This window comes from Macaca mulatta, chromosome 5, assembly GCF_049350105.2.
Source record: "Macaca mulatta isolate MMU2019108-1 chromosome 5, T2T-MMU8v2.0, whole genome shotgun sequence".
NCBI lineage: Eukaryota > Metazoa > Chordata > Mammalia > Primates > Cercopithecidae > Macaca > Macaca mulatta.
Window position 1 is genome coordinate 36,656,126 of NC_133410.1, and position 27,297 is coordinate 36,683,422.

Sequence of the window (27,297 nt, forward strand, 5' to 3'; positions counted from 1 at the left end):
ACCTGCTTAAGGAATACGGCTGAAATGACTATTGCTCACAAAACTGGTACCTTCCCAAATTGTTACTCCACCTATTGAGAGCTGAACTATTTTACTTGACTACAGAGAGAAGCTTCAGAGAAGAGCAAAACAAACTTTAATGACTTCTTTCTGTGTCTTGGTTCATTCATTTAGTCAACAACTGTGTGTTTTAATCCTTTCTATAGCTAGGAATAAACAGCTCTGGCCTCTCCCTCAGAGAGCTTACTAGTGTGTTGTAGAGTTTAGGTCATGAATTTATGTGGACACAGATCTACCAAGGACTTCTCTTACTCTTTCAGCTGCCTGTATCTGATGAAAAGGACACTGTGAATACTGGATAGGCAGGAGAAGTAGTCAGAAGTGCCCCCTAGGGAAACCAAACCGGAAATTCACTTTCCAGTGGATAAACACAGCTTGATGTTTATGCTAAAATGTTAATCAACAAGAGGAAAGAACAAAAGTGCCCCCAGATTGCACGGGAAGTGTCTCATGGATACAATAAAGCAGACAAATTGCTTTGGTAGGCTTATGTAAGAGGTCCTTTGTGTTCCCTCATTTCTACTAGGTAAGATGAAGATTAATTGAAATGCCAAGTGCTATCTAAGCTAATAGTTTTATTAGCTTAAACCGGAAGTTCAGCCACCTGGAGGACTTGCTAAAACATAGATTGCTCAGCTCTGTAACCAGAGTTTATTTTTTAGTAGCTCTGGGATGGGGCTTGAGAATTCACATGTTCCCAGGTGTTGCAGATGCTGCTGGTTCCAAGTCCACGCTGTGAGAACCACTGGCTTAAGCAGACAGTTTCAACAACCTTGAAAGTGTTGCTCCACAAAGCAAATCGGCAGTACTACTAATTTCTTTTAAAGATGGAGTCTCGCTATGTTGCCCAGGCTGGAGTGCAATGGCACAATCTCGGCTCACTGCAACTTCTGCCTTCCAGATTGAAGCGATTCTCCTGCCTCAGCCTCCCTAGTAGCTGAGATTACTAGTACGCACCCGGCTAGTTTTTGTATTTTTAGTAGAGACAGGGTTTAACCATTTTGGCCAGGCTGATCTCAAACTCCTGACCTGAGGTGATCCTCCCGCCTTGGCCTCCCAAAGTGCTGGGATCACAAGTGTAAGCCACCATGCCCGGCCTACACCACTAAATTTAAGATGTTTAAATACCTGCTGTTTTTCTCACTACAAAATAATATATATGTATACCAAAAAAAGGTTTTTAATAAAAAATAATAAACTTATTTAATGATCTATGTAAATTTGAAACCACCCAAAGATAGCCATTAATAACCTTGCTTTGGCTCTTTCCCTAAGCGGCCTGAGGTAATCTGAAAATGGTTCGCTATTCACTTAACCCGGAGAACCCCACGAAATCACGCAAATCAAGAGGTTCCAATCTTCGTGTTCACTTTAAGAACACTCGTGAAACTGCCCAGGCCATCAAGGGTATGCATATTCGAAAATCCACGAAGTATCTGAAAGATGTCACTTTACAGAAACAGTGCGTACCATTCCGACGTTACAATGGTGGAGTTGGCAGGTGTGCCCAGGCCAAGCAGTGGGGCTGGACACAAGGTCGGTAGCCCAAAAAGAGTGCTGAATTTTTGCCGCATATGCTTAAAAACGCAGAGAGTAATGCTGAACTTAAGGGTTTAGATGTAGATTCTCTGGTCATCCAGCATATCCAAGTGAACAAAGCACCTAAGATGCGCCGACGGACCTACAGAGCTCATGGTCGGATTAACCCATACATGAGCTCTCCCTGCCACATTGAGATGATCCTTACTGAAAAGGAACAGATTGTTCCTAAACCAGAAGAGGAGGTTGCCCAGAAGAAAAAGATATCCCAGAAGAAACTGAAGAAACAAAAACTTATGGCACGGGAGTAAATTCAGCATTAAAATAAATGTAATTAAAAGGAAAAAAAAATTACCTTGCTTTGCATTTTTATAAAATGTTTCTTATGTATGTTTGTGTATGCATATATACGTGATATTCTCTCTAACATATGTACATAATATTCTCTCTCTTCTCTATATATATAAATATCAAAATCACTAGAATCATCTTTTATTTTTTTGAGACAGAGTCTCATTCTGTTTACCAGGCTGGAGTGCAGTGGTGCATTCTTGGCTCACTGCAACCTTCTTCTCCCGGGTTCAAGCGATTCTTGGGCCTCAGCCTCCGAAGTAGCTGAGATTACAGTCACATGCCACCACGCCTGGCTAATTTTTGTATTTTTCAGTAGAGACAGGGTTTCATCATGTTGGACAGGCTGGTCTCGAGCTCCCGGCTTCAAGAATCCACCCGCCTCAGCCTCCCAAAGTACTGGGATTACAAGCGAGAGCCATCACACTCAGCCTGGAATCATCTTATGAATACCATTCTATAACTTACACTTTTCATTTAATATGTATTTGTAAACATCTTTCTAAGTCAATATACTTGTATGATACAATTTAGTACATCTTTTGAATGAACATTTAGGTTATTAGGCAATTCTTTCAAAGAAACCAATTCAGCATAAGTATTTTTGGAAGTATTTGCATCCTTAATTATTTCCTAAAGGCAAATTCTCAGAAGAAAAAAATGCAAAGTAAAAAGTTATATGGATTTTTAGGGCTCTAAATACATATTGCCTGATTAGGCTTCTAATGCTAGACCATTTTACACACCCATCAGCACTCTATGGTTATTTTCTCACACCTTGACATAAGGCTGAGTACATATTTGTTCATTGTTTTTCTGTGAGAGGTTTCTTTTGCCAATTTAATAGAGAGAAAATGCTCTCTTGTTTACATTTTGAATTTTTTTTTTTTAGTTACCAATGGGGTTACTAGTAGTATCACATTCAGTGATGTCATACTTCTTTTCATTGTAGGGGTGTGAATCTGAAGCTTAGGATTATGCTATCAATTCTTGACAAAGCACTTATTTGGTTTGAGGCTTTACAGTAATGTTTGACATTTTTAAGGTCTAGCACATCATTTTTCTTTGATATGAACAAACAAATCTCAGAGTAGATCAGCTTTTGTTGTATTATGTAAACTTTGAGAAAGTAAATTGGCTGCAAAAATTCTTTATTTTGAATTGATCTGATGTGATTGTGATATGGAGTCTCATTTCTCAGCCTATGAATAATTTGTTGTAATATAATTGATCTGATTTTACTTAGGAAATCAACTATCCACTGTGACCAAAAGAGAAAACTGATGGAGCAATGTATCTTGTTATCTATTGATTAATATTTATACAGTGACCATGTGATGTGAATACTAAAATGAACTTTCTTGGTGATACACTAAATTGAACTTTCTTGTTGATACACAGGGACTATTAGGTGAAAAATATGGGAATATCCGAATCCCTGGAGAAGTTGAAGCCTCAGAGTTTGAAATGATTTTGGATGCCGCCATAGAGGCAAAGCTGGAGACCAAGTTGCTGGAGGAGTGGTACTGTCGAGATGAGAACTCAGTGCCAGCAGCCTATTACCTCAGACCCAAGGCAGAAATGCTGAAAAGCAATAGAAATGCAGTAAGCTGCTTTTCCCTCCAGCCTATGGATCTGTCCATTACTACATTATTACCGTTTACGTCATCCAGGGGTGGTTCTGCACAGAAAAGACAGAAAGTTACTCTGCCCTAGGCCCCAAGTTTTCTTTCTTTCTTTTTTTTTTTTTTTTTTTTTTTGAGACAGAGTCTCGCTCTGTCGCCCAGGCTGGAGTGCAGTGGCGGGATCTCAGCTCACTGCAAGCTCCGCCTCCCGGGTTTACGCCATTCTCCTGCCTCAGCTTCCCGAGTAGCTGGGACTACAGCGCCCGCCGCCTCGCCCGGCTAGTTTTTTGTATTTTTTTAGCAGAGACGGGGTTTCACCGTGTTAGCCAGCATGGTCTCGATCTCTTGACCTCATGATCCGCCTGTCTCGGCCTCCCAATGTGCTGGGATTACAGGCTTGAGCCACCGCGCCCGGCCCAAGTTTTCCTTTTAAAACTAAATCCACACTGATCCTTAGGGAAACACAAATGAAAGCCACAATGCCAAGTCACTTTACACCTGTTAGGATGGCCATCAAAGAGTCAAAAGATAGTAGGCGTTAGAGAGGATGTGAAGAAAAAGGAATCCTGGTACATTGTTGGTGAGACTGTACATTGGGGCAGCCTCTGTGGGAAACAGTATAGCCGTTCCTCAAAAAATTAAAAATAGGACTACCCACTTCTGGGTATATATCCAAAGGCAATAAAATCACTGTCTTGAAGATATGTCGGTACTCCCAGGTTCATTGCAGAATTGTTCACAATAGCCAAGATATGGAAACAGTCTAAGTGTCTGTCAGCAAATGAAAGGATAAAGACAATGTAGAAGGAAATTAAGGAACATTTATATACACACATACTGTGATATTATTCAGTCTTTTTAAAAGAAAACAATCCTACCATTTACAGCAACATGGATGAACCTGGAGGACATTATGCTAAGTGAATTAAGCCAGGCCCAGAAAGACAAATACCGTATGATCTCACTTATATGTAGAATCTAAAAATGTTGAGTTCATGGTAACAGAGAATAGAAGTGTGTTTACAAAGGTCTGGGATTTAGAGGAAATGGAGAGATGTTGGTCAAAGGGCACAAACTTTCTTGGTGACTATAGTTAATTATAAACCTGAAATTGACTGACAGAGTAGATCTCAAGTGTTCTTACCACCCACCAAAACAAAGGTAATTATGTGAGGTGGTGGATTTGTTAGTTAACTTGATTGTGGTAACCATTTCGCAGTATATACATGTATCAAAACATCACATTGTGCACCTTTAAAAATTGAATGAAAAAAAACTAAATCCAAAACTAAGAAACTATAAATTGTCACTCACCTTTCCATTTAGCATCTCTAACTTTCCTTCTAGTCTAATTTTCCTTCTTCCTGAAGTATATCCTTTATAAGTTCCATCAAAGAAGGTTTACTAATGATACTGATTTTTACTTATTAATATTGGTATTATTAAATAATTAATAATTTAATGAAATAATTGGTCATTAATTCTTAATATTAATTGGTTAAATTTCCATTAATGAAGCTCCCTTTGTTTACTTATCTGAAAAGTTACTGTTTTGCCCACTTTTCTATAATGTGTCCATTTATTCTGATTGGTATATGTCATGCTTCCTGTATCTGTGAATTCATATAGTCTCTTAATTCTAGAAAATTCTCAGTCATCATCTCATCAAACAATGCCTCTCCTCTATTCCCTCTGCTCTTTCTTTGTGCTCCTTAATTATGTTTGCCTTCGGCCATCTCAGTCTGTCCTCTACGGCTTCTAATTCTCTTTCACATAATCAATGAAAAGGGATCATTTCACATGATCAGTTAGGTTTACCCCAATATTCCCACCCAGAGAAACAATATTCTTACAGATAATTACTTTGAATAATACATGTGAGGGTGAAGAAGAAAAAAATTAAGAAAATTGATCATGCGAAACTGATCATAATCATATCATAATCACGATCAGTTTCACGTAATCAATTTTCTTATCTCTGTGCTGCTTTCCAGAAGATAACTTCAGATTATTTTTCCAGTTCACCAATTTTTTCTTCAGCTGTGTTCACTGTCTGTACATTGAGTTTTCAAGTTTGACAGTTACAGTTTTTAATTTTGTGAAAGGTTCATGTGTGCATTTGTTTTCTGTGGGAGGAAGGCCTTTGTAAAATCTACCTAGCTATGATTTATAGTCTCTTTTTAAATTTTAACTTAATATTTTTTCTTTAACATTTTAAACAGTCCATTTATATTCATGCATCTTATGGAGAGTGATGGAGTGATTCATGCTTGAGCATGATGGAAACATTGTTATCTACTTTCCAACTTGGCTCCCAAGTTTATGATATGTCTCTTAAAAGCAAATGAAAGAGGAAGAGAGGAAGGGTGAACCTGTTCACTGAGTAGAATATTTAGGGAGACTGCAAAGAAGGTATAGATACCCAACCCTCTGCCAAAGAGAATGTCCTTGATTCAGTCAGCACCCAGGCAGTTCCAAGAGGACAGCTGTGGGTTACCCACAGTTCTCCACTTCGGGATCTGTGTATTTGTCATTCTGGTATCCAACATAATACATTTTCTCTGTACAATAGGAAATTAGATCAGAATCCTTGATTTTTCTTCTTCGCCCTCACACGTATTATTCAAAGTAATTATCTGTAACAATATTGTTTCTCTGGGTGGGAATATTGGGGTAAACCCAAACCATTTCCCAGTTAAAGATGCCATGAGTAAATATAGATAGCAAAGAACCTGATACCCCAAGAAACCAGTTTATACCATGATCTAGGGGATTTTCTCATATGTTACTATTTAATTTGCTTTGTTTCTTCATTTATTTTTATGATCCACTAGGAAAATTGAGATTATTCCTAAAACCCCATATGATATTTCTGCATAAATTATTATTGAATAAATGAATGTATTAATAAGATTATCATCAAGACTATGTAAATGTTACTTTATTGGTAGGCATTCCTCCCATTTTATCTCCTAGTGGACCATCAAAACAAATGAAGCTAAAATAAATAAAGACAATTAGATATAATGTAAGAGCACCTCCCCTTTAACTTTCTCTCCCCTTTCAAGGACACCAGAGATTATTTTCTTATGGCATTTGTATCAAAACTCAAATGCGAAAAGCATGGTATATAAGAAAGTCCAATAAACACACCCTATTTGGGTGACACCCTTGTGTAATTTGGTCAAGTTCGCATGCAACATGGAAATAATTTCTAACTTTCAGGGACATCAAGGGGATTAAATTAGACACTGTCTGTAAAGCACCTATCATAGTATTGGCACATAGTGGGCCTTCAAATAATATAAATTTTCTTGTTCTTAAATATTATTTTTTTTTGATGATTGTAAGACTAATTTCTCCCTTTTACATCTCTATAGATGCAGCCTTCTGCCAATGCTGAAAATGAGAAGACATGGCAAGAGGTATCAGATGAGATCAAGAAGATATTTAAGGCTGCTGTAAAGCTGTTACACGAAAAGGGTAAAATGAAACACAGCCAGGCTAGGAGGTACCTGTTCTCAGGTAATTTTCCGACACCTTCAGTAAAATAAGAAATAGATCATTAATAGGTACATCTACTGCTTCCCTTTAATGCCCTGCAAATTTAATCTCATTTACTGCCTGATGAAATTTAATTTTTTAAATGTTCCTATGTTCTGGAGAAGCAAATGTTCTTTTGTTTTAATTCATAGAAAAGTCTTTCCTTAACTCGAAGGCTTCTCTAGAAAATGTGATTTTAAAAGAAGCCAGAGGTGGCCCCGGATATAACTGACCACATTCTGCCATGACTTCTCCATTGAGCTGTTCATTCATCATTCACCCGCTTATCCAGCAAATATTAATGAACCTGTTGGGTTCCTATGTGCCAAGCACTGGGGAGACAACGCTGAGTAAAAAGACAGGGTCTCAGGCCTCCTGCAACTTATTTTTTTAGAGGGAGGAAAATATTCATAAGTGATAGCCAAGTAATCAAATAAATGAACAAGATCATATCAAAAGTGATTGATAAGTATTGTGAATAAAATAAAGCAGTCATAGGATAATAGTGACTGATAAAGGATGTGGGGGTCCAGATTTAGATAAGGTGGGCAAAAAGGAGTTGACTTTGGACCTGAATTACAGAAGAAAATCAGAGCTGACAGTGTCCTATGTAGCTAAGGTAGAGAATTCCCAGCAAAGGGAGCAACAGGTTCAAGACCTCTGAGACAGGAATGTGCTTAGTTAATTCCAGGAGCAGGAAAAAGAAAAGGTAGCTTTGCTGCTTGTTTGTTTGTTTGTTTGTTTGTTTGAACTTTTACAAGGAGGGAGAGATGAGGATAGAACTTGAGCACAGGCCATAATGGGAACCTTATGTTTTATTCTGGGTGAGATGGAGCCATTGGATGGTGTGACACAGGGATTTGGTAGGCTCAAATTTAACGTTAAAATAAAAACCTACCCAGTTATTCAGGTATATTTCAGTCTATACCGTACCATGCATTCTGTGTACAGAGGCTCACCTGTTGGCCTTTCTCAAACATGGAAAGGAAGCTTTATCATTAGAAGTTGCTCAGGAAACTACAGAACTGAAGGAATATGTCAGTCATAGTTTCCAGGGAACAAACACAAGTAGGTAAAAGTAGTCAGATTTGTAAGCATTTATTTTGAAAGTTGATAGTGAAAATTTATAAAGGGAAAAATTATAATAGCTGCTTCTTCAGATTGGTGTTGGAATGGTGCAGCGAAGCTTTCGTGAAAACCTAAAAGGCACCCGGGAATCATTCTCACTGAATACATGTGTGTGAAGCTCAGAGAAGATACAAATCGTTTTGACAAATTTAAAAGTTAGGGCTTATTTAAAGTCTTCCTGAAAATACCACAATCATCAGGAATAAGTACTATATTTAAATATATAGATTAGGGTTTATCCTTGTTCCTTTGGAAACTTTAGATCCATCTTTGAGGCTCAGGCTCTTCACCTTTACCGAAGACAGAACAGCCCTGTTCCTTCAAGAGCTGTCTTAAAAAAAAGTACCTAGAGTGAAGCTTTCCTATTATTTATGTAAAAGACACCAGTTTGGGGAAGTTATCCTCTTATTTACAATCACACAGCTCCAGTGTTTCCTTATTTCACTGGCAAACACTTGTCCTAGCTTTCCCCATAGTGAAGAACTCTGTCCACATGGATAGCCATGTGAAGATGAGAAATTTCACATGAGCTACTGCAAGTGGGCTGTTTCCTGCTTGGGGTTATATCTCCTGAATATATACATGCTTATGACAATGTTGTTTATTTTACATTCAAACTCCTTTTAAGATCATGTCTGCACAATCAAAATTGCTGACGTGCCAACTCTTTCAAATGGATATAGTATACGTTATATTTTTAGAAACCTTGAAATAAGAATACTGGATAGAACCTGTTAAAGGTGTATTATTTATGTTTGAATGTAATTTTTCACGCTTCTTGTTTCACCTTTTTAAACAACAGGAGAGGAAGAGAAATAAATTAAGACTCTAAAATGGTGCCCTTCTGAGAACATCAAAACTCAGTGGCCTTGGGAATCGTAAAGAAATCAATTTCTCATGGGTAATAGTTACCAGGACTGGAAACCTATTTCTACCATTACCTTCAGTGGGTGATATCACTGGTTAAATTTCAGAACATTAAGGAACATGCAAAAGCAGAAAATAAATATAACATTCTAATAATGCCCTAAAATTCTCACATTTATGATATTTATACATAGGCATCAGAAATTATGAATAAAAGTTCCCTAAAATCATAAGCATGCACTTTGCCTCTGAAAATAACTCTGTAGAGTTGCCTTTGTATCATAGCTCTCATTTATTTAGGTATATTTAAGTCTATACCATACCAGGCATTCTGTGTACAGCATTTTTCCCCCCGAGCCAAGCTTAGATGGGCTCTGCCAAATTGGTTTATCTGTATTTCTTTTTTTGCTCCATTTATGATCAACACTTCTGCTTGATACACTCTTTCCATAAATGTGATAACAACGTCAAGTTAGAGTTGAGTTGTTTCCTGGGAGTCAAAGGTGGCAGAGCATATCTCTGATTATAATGCATTATATATAGATAATACAGTTTGACCTCTTCCTTTCTCTTCATGATGCTCTCAGAATGTAGCAAGCTGCTAATCCAACCTGCTAGCATTTTACACAGATGACTAGAAAAGAGATGGATCCAAGGCTGCTAGTAGCTCATGATGTCCAGATTTCTGGCATCTTCCCATATCTACTTTATAGCAAGTTCTTACTCTTCCTTAAAAAGAATAGTAGACATATGTTTATAAGCTCCTTTAACTGGCTTGCTTAACCAGCATGCCCAATTAAAACCCTTTGTAAAATGTACCGATGCTCACGGCACAGCTTACTAGACACTGGCAGCTATGAAAATATCTTTTTCATTTGAGTTGAAAATTTCCATTGAAAGGCTGTCATTACTGAAAAAATACTATCACAAGAGTCCCACTGAAAGGCATCATTTTAAATTAAAATTCTCACCCTTCTTAATAACTACATTATAGAATATATGTATATATATTCTAGATTTTGCTTGACATTGGAGTTATGGCTAGCATATAATTTTTTTCAATTTATGGCCAGACCAGCCCTGTGTATTCAGAGCCTCCCTGACAGAAATTTCGCAATCTGAGATCAAAGCACCTGCAGATTCTGTGTCTAATGAGGGCCAACTTCCCACTCCATGTGGCTGTCTTCTTGCTGTGTCCTCATAGGGCAGGAGAGGCAAGGGAACTCTCTGAGATCTCTTTTATATATGAACATGACTTTCATTCATAAACGCTCTGCCCTCATGAACAAATCACCCAAACACCCCACCTCCTAATGCTATCACACTGGGGATTAGGTTTCAACATATAAATTTCTGGGAGACACAAACATTCAGTTTATAGCACTCCATAATGGATTATTTTTCTCAATGTTCTGTTTTCTCTCACCATTGTATCCTAAGCAGCTGTCGTCACGCCTGTAATATAAAAGGTGTTCAATGAAGAGCAATTAGATGAAGGAAAGGGATGTGGAAGGAGGAAGAAAGGAAGAGCAGCCAATTTTAAGACTGCTTGCTTTGTAATTCATTTCCATTAGCTGATTTTACACATTTTTTACACATTTTACTACTGATCTAGTTTAAATTTTTCTTATGGGGACACAAATTATTATAATGTATATTTACTTATGTGCAAGTATATGTGTTGTAAGCCATAATATGTTATATTTTAGAAGAAATGAAGTTATATACTAAGTCATTTTTTTTGTATTTGTTCCGATGGATATTATAACAGTGACATAGATCACCCAGATTAATCAGTCATCAGAATATGATTATATTTTGCCTTAAAATGTGCTTTTGGGCTGGGCGCGGTGGCTCACGCCTGTAATCCCAGCACTTTGGGAGGCCGAGGCGGGTGTATCACGAGGTCAGGAGATCGAGACCATCCTGGCTAACACAGTGAAACCCCGTCTCTACTAAAAATACAAAAAATTAGCCAGGCTTGGTGGCGGGTGCCTGTAGTCCCAGCTACTCAGGAGGCTGAGGCAGGAGAATGGTGTGAACCCGGGAGGTGGAGGTTGCAGTGAGCCGAGATCGCGCCACTGCACTCCAGCCTGGGCGACAGAGCCAGACTCCGTCTCAAAAAAAAAAAAAAAAATATGCTTTTGTATTGATATTTGATCATATCTGACTAGGACTCAATACACCTCAAACAAAATGGTGAGGTCACTTTGTTAAGGAAAGGCTGACAAGGAACGGTTAACTAGCTACATCCTTCAGCCTCCTCCTCTTTCTTTCCTGGCCCAAATGGGTCCCTGCTGTTCCCACTGAGAACCTCTGAAGTCTGAGAGGAAAACTGAGCAGCAATTAGAAATAGTGGATATTAGAAATATCCACTATACATTTGATATGCTTTCTTTATTATGCTTATGTCCAACCTCTTCCTATGCTTGGGGAGAAAATTAGATAATTTTATGTAAAACCTGTTCTTCTGGGTTGCTGGCTGATTAGGAAAAGACAAGTAAGAAATCAGGAAATTATTCTAAAGATTACTTCGCTATAAACCATAAGCAAAATAATTTACCACTAATGACTAAGCATTGACTATTGAGAATGTGGGTGTGTTGCTCCTTTGTTCTAAGCAATAAATTCCTTGTTATATTTTCTTTCAGCTATAGAGGATGAGTTTGACTTTGCTCTGGGAAAACAAACTCCAGCATTTCTAAAGAAGTGTGTTTGCTACATTAGGAAAATTGCTAACATTGAGCGCTTTGTGAAAATCCCAGAGATGGGAAAATACATGGATATAACTGGAACAGAACCGAGGATTATTCGGGACCCAGAAGCCCAAGAGAAGCTGATAAAACTCAGGGATGAATTTATTCCTACTATTGTTGCATCATCTAATCTGCGAGTGTACACATCTGTTACTCATTGTGACATGAAACTAGGCTACTCCCAAGAAATAGAAAATCATTACATCGAAGGACTTGGTAAACAATTTTATGAGGACATGATTGACATAATTCAGGCAACGGTACAACAGAATTTTGACACTGAAACTGATACACTCTATGACGAAATCCTTCAACATTCATCATTATGTAAAACATACGCCTCCTTCTATGAGTACAAATGTGAATCTCTAAACATAGTGCATAACTACATTCTTCCAAGCAAAACTGGACACATCAACCCTCTTATTATATATGGTGGGCCATGCACTGGGAAGACCCTTCTGCTAGCTGAAGTAGCAAAGAAGGTAAAAGCCTATTCTTTCCTGTGTATATTTGTAAAAACTTGTACTTTTGGAAAATGGTAAATTAATCAAATTCATTTCTACTTTCTGCGTTTCCAATGTGAATTAGAGTTGGTCTTTTAGGAGTGAATACTTCAGTGCTTCTTTTTTGCTGGTGTAACAGTTATATTGAGAGAGCAAAACTCATGGAATACAACTGGAAAGCAAGTTTATTTTTTTCTTTCACTGTTCAGACTCATGTTGTGGGCTAGTTCCTGTCCCTCACCCCATTTGGATGAAAACCCAGGCCAATCTCAATAACTGTTCTCATCCCTTTCAGACAAGACAAGCCCTCTGGCCACTCCTGTCTGCTAAATCAGTCTCAGTTCAGTAATGAGTATGTCCAGTCTAAGGTGAAAATGAAAACATCGGTCTACACTTTTCTTCCCCATCTGGGGCCTCTCACAAACAACACCTACAATGGGAAATGGGGATCTTCTTTCTTTTTCCACGTGGCACTTCTTTCTCTTCTTTCCTAATCCCAATGACATTTATGATTCCTATAAAGTTACAGTTTAGGGTATATAGGAAAGGTAAGGTGGCCAGAAAGTTCTTACATAACCAGTACTGTTCTGAACTGGGCTGTGAACTCTCTGTTCTTAGCACATGTTTAAAGCTGCCTCCCATCTCTTTGGAGGCCTTTTCATGGCTTCCTGGAGGTCCTTCCCCTCCCGTCCTGTCTTCCCTGAGCATCTCTTACCTACAGTTGCCTAGACACAGGGGAATGCATCTTTTTTCTAGCTGGTTACTTCCTCAGCTCCTAGACATCCAGCAATGTGCTTCCAGTACTTTTCTGCTAAGATCCTCTCTACAGCCCAGCACACTCCTTTGATAGGACCTGGGAAAAACAAAACAAACAGATATGCTTGTCAGCTCACTGCAGCCCGCTGTCCACATGTAGCACATGGGAAACACTCAGGTATTGTGTTGCTCTGAGGAACTCTAGACCTCTGGGCCAGTCCCAGCCCTGCAGCTCTGTCTCACTTCTCCATCACAGCAGCTAGGCAGCCTCAGTCACTTAGCCTTCATGGTTTCCAGATGTCACTAGGTACCAGATGCCTGTATCCCCAAGCTATAGGGGGCATTCCATACGTGGTCCACTAAAGTCCCTTCCTCTTGGCTAGAAGTCAAGGACAGGCATCTCTCTGACCTCCTTTTAGGGAGGGGGAGGTGAGAGAAACAACCCACAGCACCCTGATCCCCACCATTTTTCCCTGCCTCTCCAGTCTTCTTTTTCAGGCTAGCAGTTGGTAATCTATTAACAGTAGCAAAACTGGTTTTCAGAACCTCCCTTTCAAGTCCTGCATGATGGTCTGGAACCTCACTCTGGAATGTGATATCTGCTGAGTTGGCTCTTCAGCCTAAACAGGATGAAACTAGTTCCATTATTTTTAACCTCCTCTTCCCTTAGTGTCAAAGTGTGGTGGTTTATTTTATTATGGTGTTAATTCTGAAGCTCTGTGTTGTTCTTCCTATGGTGACTCTCTTAAGAACAGAACTTTCTTTAAGTTCATGAATATTCTCATAACCTGTCATGTGCTACACAATCTCAAATTGGTCCACTTGAGGACAAGAACAGAGACAGTTGCATTGCATTGTATGTGACGATTAGGTTCCAAAGTAAGCCCATAGGTGAAATCAGGTATATTCCACTTACCTTTGAAAAGTCCATAGGAAGTCTAATTTGCTTTTTCTTAATATATCAAGCCCAGCTGGGTTTTCTGCTTGTGTTAGAAGATATAGCTTTTTCTTTAATTAAGCACTAGATGAAGTAGCAGGTTTGTATTTAGGATCCACATTGCATCACACAAATTGTGTATGCATATGTTTGTGTGCCTTTGAACATGAATTTGTATCTTCAAACTTCAGAATTATTCCAAATAAGCAAGATAGTAACACCACGAGGGGCACATGAGAACTGAAACCAAATGAGTAAACATTCACATATGCAATTTGGTACTCACCCTAGGGCCCTTTTCTTTGTGGAGGAAAGGAGCATACAGGCGGTTGGAGGAAACAAATATTGTTCAATTTGACTAAGTCAAAGGTTCATGTGATGCGTCTCCACATGCTCTAGCACAAGAGGTCAAGACTTACGTGGGGCGTGCTGATTCCCTGCACAGATAAGCAGTCCCAGCGAGGCAGAGTGTGGTAACTGTCCAGAGTTGGTCAGTTTAAGGAACGGCTTTCTGAGCTCTTGCTCTTCTGGATATTTTGTCCAATAGCCTGAGTCTGTCTATCCAGGAGTCGGGTCCTCCAAGAAACTGTGCCTCTTTTTACGTCCCCTGCCTGCGCTCATTTACCTTTCTCCTGGGGAATGTCTGACTCACCGTCAACAACAACCTGTACTGTCCTGTGACCTCATGTCCCTTTGAGGATGCAGATAAATATCTCATTTTTATCTCATGTGTCACCCAGCATTTCCATGAGCATGAACTCGTGATGGTAGGGCTGCTCTCTACAGACATCACGTGTTCAGCAACATGTGACTGGGAGGAGGATGCCTATAGTTATCATAAGCAATCAATGTACAAACAAACAGGTGCTTTCAGATTTACCACCAAAGGATAGTTGTTGAGTGACAAGATTATCTTCCTTGAAATCAGCTTCAAAGGTTGAGGCTCAACAACAGCAACAAAGAGTTTATTTTCCTTAATAGCTCCTTATAAAACTGTCCTCCATAAATCTTTCTAATCTTATTCATGCCTTAACCTGAACTATCTCTCTTGAGGAACCAAAGTTCACAAACTTCCCTCCTAATGTGTAAAATCACTCTGCCTTATCTAAGGCATATCCTTTGTAAATTCCAAGGATAACTGAAAGACTTTATTTTCCTAAAAATACTCATTGGAGTATTTTATGCCTTGGGGGCATATTTCTTCTTATCCTGACCTTTCAAAACAGAAAGACTGAACTTAGTGGGTTCCTCACATATTTTATCCTTTAATGCCACAGAGTTTTTAAGAACTGAAAGAATGAAAAGTCAGGTATGACTTCTACTCAGGTTTTGTCTCTTGGTGACAATTTAACTCTGAGAAGTCATTTATCCAGCTTGGGCCTCAGTTTCCTCTCCTATTGAATGACACTGTAAGCTCATCCACCCTTCAAAGAGACAATGTGAGGACTGATGGCTGCATGTATATAAAATCAACTATCTGTTACAAAGCACAACATTTAACAAATCTCTTTTAACCACCGTTATGTGGATTTTATAACAGATAAATAATAATCAAAATTATGATCCTATAGCACCATAAAATTATCTCTAAATTATAAAAGATTATATTCAGAGTAATTTCAGTACTGAATATTTTTATTGCTTTCTAATTAATTGGAAATTTGGTTAGCCATATGTGACATTATATGATCTCAATTAATGCATATATTTAACTTAATATAATATGCAAATCATTACTTAATCCATTCATTAAACACTTACAAAGGACCTACTGTGTGCCAAGAGCTGCACCAGGAAATGGATATTCATTCAGTGATACAAAGCTGACCATACTAGATATTTGTATTTATAATTCATGAAACACCTCGTATCTTTTGGAATACAAGCTAAATGTTGCCTAATGAGTGAAAAATAGTATTATCACTACTTTAGTACACTCAGTAAGGGTAATCCTGAGGGTCTCATCTGTAGATTTTGGTACACAAGCTTCGTGGCAGTTCTTTGGCCTTCTTAAAAGATTTTTCCAATTTTGGGTCCTAGGCTGTTTTCTGCACGGTAGGGTTGACCAGAAGTCTGAGCTCTGGAGAGAGGCAATGTTATCACATATGACTGTGTGAATACATATTACCATTCTAAACTCCACTTTTGTGTTTCAGGCTTATGGCTGGCTACATGAGGACACAGGACCAGAATCTGACCCAGTAGTCATCGTGAGATTTCTAGGAACGACAGACATGAGTTCTGACCTTAGGACTCTCCTTCTAAGTGTTTGTGAACAATTGGCAGTTAACTACCGGTGTCTGGTTCAAAGCTACCCTAAGAAGATCCATGACCTCTGTGACTTATTTATAAATCTTTTGAATGAGTCTTCACTGCAGAGACCTCTAGTCATAATATTCGATGCACTAGAGCAGCTCTCAGAGAATGATGACGCCAGGAAGCTTTGGTGGCTCCCAGCTCACCTGCCCCGCTTTGTCCGGATAGTCCTTTCCACACTGCCCAACAAACACGGGATCCTGCAGAAACTAAGGTGCCTTATCCATGAAGAAGACAACTACATCGAGCTGATTCCCCGAGACAGGAAGATGTGCAGCCAGGTTCTCAAACACCAGCTGCTGCGCGTCAAAAGGAAGGTCACATCAGGCCAGCAGATTTATGTGAACAATGCATTCTCCAAGTGCACACTGCCAATGTTTGTGAACCTGACCTTCAGGGAGGTGAGACACTGGAGATCTCACAAAGATGTCGATGAATCCTCCCTCGCTGTCACCGTTCATGAAAGTATAGAGCAGTTATTCTGGTCCTTGGAGAAGAAGTGTGGTCAGAAACTGGTCTCTAGGGCTCTTGGCTACATCACCATGGCCAAAATGGGTCTGAGTGAAATGGAATTGGAGGATGTGTTAGCCCTAGACAACAGTGTAATGAGCGAGCTCAATGAAAACACCAGACCCAGCAATCCCCTGAGAGTACCTTTTTTGTACATTGCAAGGCTCAAGGAGGGTCTCAGTGGATACCTAATAGAAAGGCATGTGAAAAATGTCACACTCCTAGTCTGGGCCAACAGACACCTGCATCTCATAGCCCAGAAGCTATATCTGCAGGATGACAATGACCTGCGTGAAATGCACACCATCCTAGCAGATTATTTTCTGGGGGTTTGGTCAGGGGGCAGGAGGAAAGCCTTCTGCCTCGAGGATCCCTACTTGAATGGCTGCCTTGACTTGGAGAGCAGAAGCTTGCTGGAGGAAGAAAAGCATTTCATGGAACAGGCTTCCTTTGACAGGCAGGCTCCGGACCAGCCATGGGTTTTCCAGTGTAATCCCCTGGAACCTGACATCTTTTTCGTCAATCATCGGAAAATGTCTGAGCTTTTGTACCATTTGACGAGGTGTGGAAAAACTGATGACCTGCTTTATGGCATCATCATGAACTTCAGCTGGCTTTATACCATGATCAAAATTGGCCAGTTTGACAAAGTGCTTTCAGACATTGAGCTGGCTTACAACTACTCGCAAGAGAAGGAGCTGAAGTTCCTGGCCAGCACCCTCCGCAGCATCAAAAACAAGGTCATTGCATTTCCCGGCTCCCTTTCAGCAGAGCTTCAGCAAAGACTGCTGCCTGTTGTCAGCTCCCTGCCCAAACTTAGACATCTTCTTTTAGAGTGCGACAAAGACGGGCCCAAATATTGCTCCATTGTACCGTTGCATTCATCCATGGATGTGACATACAGCCCAGAGCGTCTTCCCTTATCATCCAGTCACCTGCATGTCACAGAGATCCTGCCTACCTGTAACCCCAGCACTGTCCTCACAGCTTTAGAAAATGGTTCCATCAGCACCTGGGATGTAGAGACTCGACAGCTACTCAGGCAGATTACCACAGCCCAGTCTGTCATCTTGGGCATGAAACTCACCAGTGATGAAAAGTACCTTGTGGTGGCTACAACAAATAACACCTTGTTGATTTATGACAATGTCAATTCTTGTCTCCTGTCTGAAGTAGAAATCAAGGGGACTAAGCATGGAAGCAGCGCCACCTACATCAATGGATTTACACTGTCCGCCAACCACGCCCTTGCATGGCTCGAAGCCAGCAAAGACGTCACTGTCATCGATCTGCTGTACGGATGGCCACTTTACCAGTTCCACTGCTGGTATGAAGTGACGTGTGTCCAGTGCTCCCTGGATGGTCTGTATGCTTTCTGTGGCCAATACCTGAACACAACCACCATATTTCACTTAGGGAGTGGAGAAAAGTTATGTACAGTGTCATCAGAATTTTCAGGTGGATTTGTGAAGTTTCTTCTTATATTGGACACGGCTCAGGAAATGGTCATGGTAGACAGTGAAGGAAGTCTTTCTGTTTGGAATACCGAGGACATTTCCAGCCCCCAGCTGACTGATGACTTTGATTGCCGAAGAGAAGACAGCGAGGTGGTCAGCATTGAGCTTTCAGAAGACCAAAGTGCAGTTCTGATCTGTAAAGCCCTCAGCATTGAGCTTTTAGATACTGGTCTGTGGAAGGTGGCTGAAAAGTTCAGAGCCAAGCACAATGAACGCTTTATATCTGCCGTGCTGTCTAAAAATGGAGATTGCATCATCGCCACCATGGAAAATACCTCAGCTGTGTTTTTCTGGAGGCGGGACACGGGACAGTGTATGGCAAGTTTGCGGGAAATCTCAGGTTCCATTGTTAAGTTAGTGAAATCCAGTCACCACAATATGCTACTATCTTTATCAACCAGTGGTGTTCTTTCCATCTGGGATATAGATATAATCACAGCTATGTCCAACATAGATAAGACTGGAAAACCCATCCGAAGTCTACTGTTGCCTGCTAGAGGGGAAATTATTTACTCTCTGGATGGATCCGATTGTGTTCATAAGTGGAACTTCAGCAGTGGCTTCATCGAAGCAGTGTTCAAGCATGAAGGAATAGTTGAACACTGTGTGCTAACATCCACTGGAGATGTAATGGTGACATCAGATGACAAAAGTAGCCAGTATGTCTGGCACACCAGCAGTGGTGAAAACCTTTTTCGAATTAACGGGCAGAGAATATCTCAGCTGCTGATTACACACAATGACCAATTTGTGGTCTCGCTCTGCGAGGAAAATGCCTCCAGGGTTTGGAGGCTCGCCACAGGCCACAGGGTCTGCAACATTCTGACCACTTTGCAGAATGCCTTTATTACCTCTGCAAATACCTTCGTGGTGGGAATGACTAAAAGCAAAGTGTTGGCAGTCAGTCTCTGGACAGGAAGTATCACCAAGAAATTTTGCTGTGAAGATGGGACCACTATCGTGAATTTTAAATTAATCCCTGACTGTCCTGATATCGTTGTGTTTATCACATCGGCCGAGACTGTGAACATCTGGAGTCTGACAGATGAAGTGATCTGTCGGCGCGTGCAACTTCCGAACAACTTCTTGAAAAATCTGGAGGATTTTGAAATTTCTCCCAATGGAAAGCTAGGCATTATATCCAGGGGAGATGAAAACATCAATGTGCTAGATTTACACAGTGGTAAATTGCGGGTGGTTCACGCCTCTGGGATCATCTGGCGGCAGAGGTTGTCTCGGGATGGTCGCTACCTGGTATACATTTGTTTCCGAAATGGGGAGGAGGAGGATGAAAATGGTGCAATATTCAGTTTAATTGTAATGAGACTGGCAGATGGCAAAAATATCGGTGCTTGTTCCCTTTACAAAACACCAACTTTCCTTGCACTCTCTCAGAGGCACCTGAACATCATTGTGGGCTTTGATGATGGGAGTATAGGGATATACACGGTAGTAGACCGTGTAGATGCTGCACTGAAAATCAAAATTGCCACTTCAAATAGCAGACAAATTTTCAACAATGCAACACACACCTCCAGGCCAAAGTGTAACAGTTATTGTTTTAAAATATCTGTGGATTGCTTATGGAGAGAGTCCACTGAGGTCTTTGCAAGAGACAGCCCCATCACAGTTAGCGACTCTACTGAGTCCAATGAAGCAACACCCTCCAAGAAACACAACTCTTGTTATGAGCGGGTGTGCTCGGCCCTAGAAACCAGGGGCCACAGCTATGCCCCTGATAACTGACAAAATGTTTTCCAGCTAAGCAGAAATATGTGATTCACATACAGAAGAAAGAAAAAAATGTGCCCCAAATGATAAACTATTCATTTCTTAAAAGACAGGAGCAATGCTGGAATTCCAGTGTTTTATTAAGATGTTCATGAAATGGACAAATAGGAGGTTGGTCTTGGGTGCGGTCCTTTTGTCAAAGTGTATCCAGGAATGTCAGAATTTGTAGTAGTAGTATTTAAATGGTTACTTTATCTGAAAGGCAGCGGCTAAAAGTTTTTAAATTAGCTGTGTGGTGAGGCAGCATAATTCATCCCACTGGTTAAGATGAGAGAGGCTAGAGTTATATACAGATCATTTGGATGGGAATTAGTTCTACAAAAATCAGCTGAAATCATGAAGACAAAGAGATGCTTGACTTCAAATGATTGTGTGATAAGTAAACATAGCCTTAATCTCTCTTTACATTTTACAGTCCTGACAACTGTGTACACCTAGTCTGCAGTGAATGGTCTAAAGGTGCAAAATAATGTAACAAAAATACCTAAGTGTATTCCCAGTTTCCCAAGAGATATGACCTGAAATGTGAGACTGTGGACTGGACTGGGACAAGAACTAACTACCACTATCATAGGGCTACTGAACATGGAGAGTCAGTCTTTATTAAAATACAGTTGCAACAATTGCATGCAAGGGTTTCTGTATAACAGAATATATGATTTTTAAACTATTTACTGGGTTGCAAAAGAACACGTTTAATACGAAACAACAATCTTTTCACATCTTTTTGAAGTGCATATTTGTGCTGGTGTAAAGAAGAATTACAGGAAGGGCATTACAAATCTGGTCAAAACACCTGTCCATTTACATCATTGTACTAACAGAAGTCTGTACTATTTGGTCAGTTGTATGGAAGCATAAATATTCCCTAAATTCCTGCAGTGAATAGGAAGCAAGCTTTCTCAACATGCCATCTCTGAGATACTGATGACGTTTGCCTTACATTCCTTCTCTTTCCTGTGTAAAATGCAGATAGATGACCAAATACTCTGGGACAAACTGAATATGCCTGTCTTTGTGCTAAAATATTCCATAAATCTTAAGGGTGTCCAAAGGTTCTTTATTGTCCTTGTTTGTAATCACTTTCTTACTTCTACATGCCATCTGTATGCTTCTTTCTCTGTTACTCTTCCCGATTGAGGACTCTTCTGAGCCTTTTATAGTGTTATCCATTTCAAAGCAGAAGCTGTGGAATTGTATTAAATATTTTTTAAAACTACTTCACCTGTTTAAAAGAAAACATTACATCTCAAAAGGTGAAGATGATTGTTCTTTCTTCCATATCCTCCTCATGGCATGTCCTTGGATAACTTTTCAAAAGGTATCCACGCTTTTGGTTTAGTTTAGTTTTCTTAGAAAGTGGAGAAGTAACAATTTACTAGAATAATGAACTAGGAACTGATTTGCTGTAGGTCCAGCTCTGCTATAAATGCATTGTGTATTCCTAGACAGGCCTTTAACCTCATCAGTGTGTTGTTTTTGTGGAGTGCAAAATAAAGGTAGTGATAGTTTCTGCTGTAGCCCTCATAGGGACATTGGGAAGCAGTATAAGAAAAACTTCAGCAACATCATGATTATTGATGCTAATGGGGAAAATAAATTCATGTAACCCATAGAGAATCCAAGTCAACTGTATTTCCCTCTGGAAAGCAGTTTAACATGTAAGCTTTCAAAGATGTGATTCAGATACAAATACCCAGCTCCATAGTGAAAGACTTTTTTCAGTATGTTACTTCTGGTTTAGCTACTAGCCAGGGAGGTGGTAGCCCAGAGAAGGCAACTCACATACAGATCACAGATCACCTGGAGTTGATTATATGCGTCTACGCTTTTGAGCTCTTTAGGCAACACATTCTCATTCCTGTCATTATCAGTTGAACCTCCATGCCACACATTTCTAAGAATTAAATGCCTAGATGGATTAAATGTAGTATGTGAATGTTCTACGTAAAAGCCAATAGAGTATACAAGTGACTTGAATGATTTTTCCTAACTTGTTTGCAACTGATAGCTCATACTGAATGTTTTTATGTAAACTTTGTATCGTTGGGAAGAATTACCCAATCAGAGATTTATATTTTCATAAATGTTACATTTAGTTAAATTTTGTTACAGAGTTGTTACACTAGAAAATTATTTCAGTCTTCAAACAATATACAGTCTTGTGTATGTATTATTTGTATGAATAAAAGATAAACTACTTAGATTGGCCTGCTGTTTTTCTCCCCCATTTTTGGCAGATGTGATTAGAGACCTCCAGTAATTATAACTGTTCATGCTTACTGAGTGCTTACGTTGCACCAGGCACTGTACTTGGAGCTTTGCATGTACTAAGCCATTTAATCTTCACAACAGCCCTGTGAAGTAGGTACTGTTAGTATTCCAAATTTATAGGTAAGGAAACCTAGAAACAGGGGTCCAGGGAGAATAGCTGAACAAGATTTCAGTGCAGTGTCAGTGTCTTTTTCCTTAACTTTCTCAAGGTACATCAAAATAGAGCATTTAGTATTTAGTAGGCACTTAGAGATCAATAATGACCTACAAGATGTTTTCTAACTTGCAGCTGGGAGACTGGGCTAGCTCTGAAGATCACTGAAGGTTGCTGCAAACTCTCAGGTTTTTCAGGTATACAGAAATAGTTGATGAATTCATTAATAGAAGGATGGGGAGGAAGGAGAAGAAGGATGATGGCTGAGGAGTTATCTCTCTCATAAATTCCCTTTGGGTGAACAAGCAGGACCAAGGGAAGCCTTCCCACATGCCCTTTCTTCCATCTCTTGCCTCTTGGATCTGAGAATCCATACATGCACCACAAAATATTTTTTACAAACAAACAGAGCAGTATTGGTGAGCTTAAGTGATAATACATAGGAACTATCTGAAATCTTGTATCTAGTTGTCATGAAATAATTGTTCTCAGAGAAACTTTAAGATGTTAAGAAAATAAGAAATTATTCTGGTTTATTGCCTACATCACGTGGCTGAGACTAACGAGTTCAAAATTTACCACCACTGAAAATGATTCCATTACTTACAAAGGGTAATATCCTTTAGGTTGAAAAGGTTAAACCCCTCTCCTTTTAGTTCTCAGAGAAAATGTAGAGAAGTTAATAAATATTTGCAAAAAAGCACTTCAAATAAATAGAGTTTGTTTAAATATCTTCTTTCCCAGGGTCAAGAACACAACAGTCAACAATGTATGCTTGCTCTGCCCGAGGCATTATGCTACATCCTGGAATTATTTGAAAAGTCACGCATGACTCCTGCCATCCAGAACCCTACGGTCTAGAAGAGACACAGCTAAACCAGATGAGACTGATTTCAAAGCTAGTAAGAGTGAGAGCCAGGTGCTGAGGATACACTACAGAGGAGCAATTAACGCTACCTGAGAATCAAAAAGGTTCACCCAGAGGAGATAGAGCTGAGGCTAGAAGAATAATTAGGACTTACTTGTCAATGTCAGAGAGACATTTCAGGTAAAGGAAGCTGCATGAGCAAAAATGGGAGTTGAAGCATATTTCAGGTGACTTCAAATGCTGTCAGGATTTTAGACTTTATTCAGTAGTCAATAGTGTTACTGAAAGCCAGGGACCCAGCCTAGGTCCAGTTGCTCGCTATACAGAAAGCCAATCACTAAGGCAATGAGTATTATCAGGGAAGAAGGCTTTATTATGGGTGATATTAGCCAGAGAGACAGGAGACAAGACTCAAATCTGAATCTCCCCTGGCTAAAGTTGGGGTTTATATGGGGGGAGAAAACAGGCAGGGTAAGGAAGAGGAGCTGATCAATAGGCAGCAGGTGTCTAGCATCTCACTGTAACCTCCTATAGGAAAATAGGAATTAGGGAGAATTAAGGAAGAGGAATTGGTTAATGGGCAGCAGGTTTAAATGGCTCAAGCTTCAGTGCTATGGGCATTTGGCTTGTTGGAAAATTGTGCTGGTTTCAACAGGGAGCTGGGAAAAAAAGTTGGGGGAGGGGCAGTTACTTTGTCAGATGGCTTTGAGATGGAAGAGACCAGAAGCTGGGAGACCAGTAAAGACCATGGCAATGATCTCAGTTAGAAAGTGTTAGAACCTGATCTTAGAACCTGTTTAGAGTAGGGGCAATTCAAGATTTATTTCAGGGCTTAATGGATAGAGGTGTTTGATGAAGGAGAGGGAAAACTCAAATAATTTCAGTTCCAATTGAAATTGAGTAGATAGAATTACGAATGTAAAGTGCACAGGGGATGAAAGTGGGGGAAAATCATAAAATAAACTTGGACCTAGAGAGTTTAAAAGTAAGACACCATCTAGCCCATTAGAAATATGCTATCTATCCCATGGAGAAATCTCCACTCAGTTCTTTCTTCCTCAGGAGCCCATACTACAATGCCTAATATGGTGTGGGGAGTTTTTTGGGTTATAACATAAACTGATACCATAATTTTTTAAATGTTGTTTCTTTTTTAGAACTCTTTCACAAATTTGGAACCATGTTGATAAATCCACTCAAATAAACTAGCTTTCCTATCTTTCATGACTCATTGGCTGGGAACAATTTACATGTCAATGAAAACATGGGCACACCTAAAAAATGAAGTGAATCATGGTGTTTTCACCCTGGTGTGCATTAAGAAACCATAGGTTTTTCTTCCATATATTTTACAAGGGCCCCCTCAGACAATCTGGCATTCCAAGAGATCTGCAAGAAGTACAGATTACACATTGTATGGACACATGGAGGGTTCAGTTTCAGTGTATCAACGTGACAAATTACAGAATACTGGTAATTTAGGAAATACAAATAAAAGCAGCACCTCTAGTTTTATAGAGTGCCAGCCCTTACTGTTTAATAGATGAGGGGAACTACTTGTGCATATTCAGAGCAACAGTTTGCAAACTAGAGTAGGTACCACTTGCTAAAACACAGATTTCTTCACCCTCTGTCCCCAGCTATTTCTGAATCAATACGTCTGGCGTGGGGCCCAGGAACCTGCATTTTTACTACATTCTCTCAGATTATGCTGATGCTATTAGTCTAGGAACCGCACTTTAAAACCCAAGACAGGCTGGGCGCGGTGGCTTAGTTTGCAATCCCAGCACTTTGGGAGGCCGAGGCGGGCGGATTGCTTGAGCTCAGCAGTTCAAGACCAGCCTGGGCAAGTTAAGGAGAGCCCACCCCCACCCTAGTCTCCACACACACAAAAATAATAATAATAATAATTACACAAAAATTAGCCGAGCATGGTAGCATGCGCCTGTAATCCCAGGCACTCCAGAGGCTGAGGTGTGAGGATCCCTTGATCCCTGGAAAAGGAGGTTGCAGTAAGCCGAGATCGCGCCGCACTCCAGCCTGCACAACAGCCAGACCCTGTCTCAAATAATAAATAAATAAATAAATAAATAAATAAATAAATAAATAAAATGAAACCCAATACAAACACCAAAGCCTTTTTGGACAGATAATCTACCTGATAAATGTATCAATATCCTGCAGACAATTAAGTGTCGACTATAAGTTGGACGTGAGTGCCGTTCACTGTTATAGAGGATGTAAACCACATATAACTTCCTGCAAAAATCTACCACTTTACAGCGTGCACAATCCCAGCACTGCAAAATTAGAAGGATTCAAAAAATTGAGTCTTCAAATTTTCAAAAGCCTGGCCAACATCATGTGAATGGGGCTGGAATCATTAAAGTAGATACATTGAAACCCCAAGGACACCACGTCCATCCTTAGATAATACTCTGTCCAGATGCCTCTGCAATATCCTGTTCTATTCTCTTGCAGGATGAGTTGAAAAGAAGAGAAAAGAGGGTAAGCTAGGTGGCGCAGTTGCTTAACACATTTTTTGGCAAGCCCGGCATTTGCTTTGGGGCACAGGTGAAAAGAATGTCCAGTCCTTAAGCAGAGTCAGTTCTCCACCCACCTTAGGTATACGGACTGTTAACAGCCACGAATGTGGAGCTCAGTGGATTGGATGCAGTGTTGTGGCCAAGGTCATGAGACCTCAGGAAAAGAAAGGGATGGTGGGGGAGTGGGTGAGGAGGGGACGAGGAACCAGGAGTTCATTGAACTCCCACTGTGGCCTTTAGCGTGCAGGCGAGGGTTTTTATCGTGGTGGTGGCGCCCCCGCTGTTTCTAGGTCCATGTAGCTCATATGGGGCTGGCCATGGAGCTCACAGCAGGTCTAGGCGGCGAATGCCAGGAATAAGGAGGAAACCGAAAAACGCAAGTTCGCGGGGTTTGGAAGTACACATCTATTTGCCAGGGGGTGCATTTGTTTATCCCAGTACTCCAGTCCCTTGGTCATAGGAAACTCCCTTCTCCAGCGCAACACTGGAGTAGGCATCACGGAGTTTCCAGGGATGGCAGGCCGTTGGCACGGTCGTTTGTGCTCGGAGAACAACAAGCGCGTGGATTTTCTGCTTCAGTGTGCCCGGGACGGCAGCCCCGGCCCCGGGGATGTCGGACGTCGGACTCCAGGGGTTCGAGCCCTAGCCCCGCCGCATCCTTGGGGCGTGCAGGTAAAGGGTTACGCGTGTCGGAGAGGCTCGGGCCACGTGACGCGCGGGCCCAATGACAGCGCCGGGGCGGCCGCTGCGAGCTCGGCGGGCTCCGGGCAGCGCGGAGCCGCTAGCGTTTCCCGGCGCGGCCGCCCGAGGCCGGCGAAGCCATGGGCGCCGCGACCCCGCCGCCGCCGCCGCCGCCACCGCCACCGCCACCGCCGTCCGGTCCCAGGTAGGGACAATCCCCCGCCCCGAGCGCGCGAGGAGGGCTTGAGTCCTGCGGAACTTGGCTTTGGGGCGCGCTTTCCCCCACTTCACTCCGAGGCGCCTACTTTTAATTTTAATTTCTTGATTTGCTTTTGCCCTGGAAAAAAAAAAAAAAAATTAGAGACGCAATTCGAAGTTTGATGACTTCGGGAAAAGTCACGTAATTCAACAAAGGGGCTCTAAAAGGGGCAAAACTGGGGTGAGGGAAGGCGGACTTTTCCAGATTCCCAAAGCTAAAGACCAAGGTGTTTGTAAAGGTTGGCGACTAATTGGTTGTGTGAAACATTTTTGCTTTTAAATCCCTAATTAATGAACTTTCAATGGTGCATGCG

General features: G+C 40.6%; 2 protein-coding genes and 1 long non-coding RNA gene across 16 annotated transcripts in view; 2 read left to right on the forward strand and 1 right to left on the reverse strand.

Annotated features, from left to right (window-relative positions):
• NWD2 (NACHT and WD repeat domain containing 2) overlaps positions 1–22,406 on the forward strand; it is a 202,838-nt gene extending 180,432 nt beyond the window's left edge. Inside the window, exons 4-7 of the mRNA XM_015138197.3 lie at positions 3,352–3,555; positions 6,956–7,100; positions 11,765–12,354; positions 16,225–22,406. Coding sequence (XP_014993683.1) covers positions 3,352–3,555; positions 6,956–7,100; positions 11,765–12,354; positions 16,225–20,157 — 4,872 coding nt within the window. The 3' untranslated portion in view covers positions 20,158–22,406. The remainder of the gene's footprint in view (positions 1–3,351; positions 3,556–6,955; positions 7,101–11,764; positions 12,355–16,224) is intronic.
• Positions 1–27,297, reverse strand: part of LOC144341137 (uncharacterized) — a 61,777-nt gene that overhangs the window by 24,590 nt on the left and 9,890 nt on the right. Inside the window, exons 2-3 of one of the 5 annotated variants that reach the window (XR_013417805.1) lie at positions 25,413–25,556; positions 13,091–13,228 (exon numbers count right to left, since the gene is read on the reverse strand). This is a non-coding gene — a long non-coding RNA (uncharacterized LOC144341137). The other 4 variants (XR_013417806.1, XR_013417807.1, XR_013417803.1 and 1 more) reach the window with 4 other exon arrangements.
• Positions 26,314–27,297, forward strand: part of C5H4orf19 (chromosome 5 C4orf19 homolog) — a 135,387-nt gene continuing 134,403 nt past the window's right edge. For 3 of the 10 annotated variants that reach the window (XM_078001521.1, XM_078001523.1, XM_078001524.1), the window contains exon 1: positions 26,815–26,930. The gene's annotated coding sequence lies outside the window, so the exon portion shown is untranslated. Of the gene's footprint in view, positions 26,931–27,297 lie in introns of all 10 variants that reach the window. The other 7 variants (XM_078001520.1, XM_078001519.1, XM_028847983.2 and 4 more) reach the window with 6 other exon arrangements.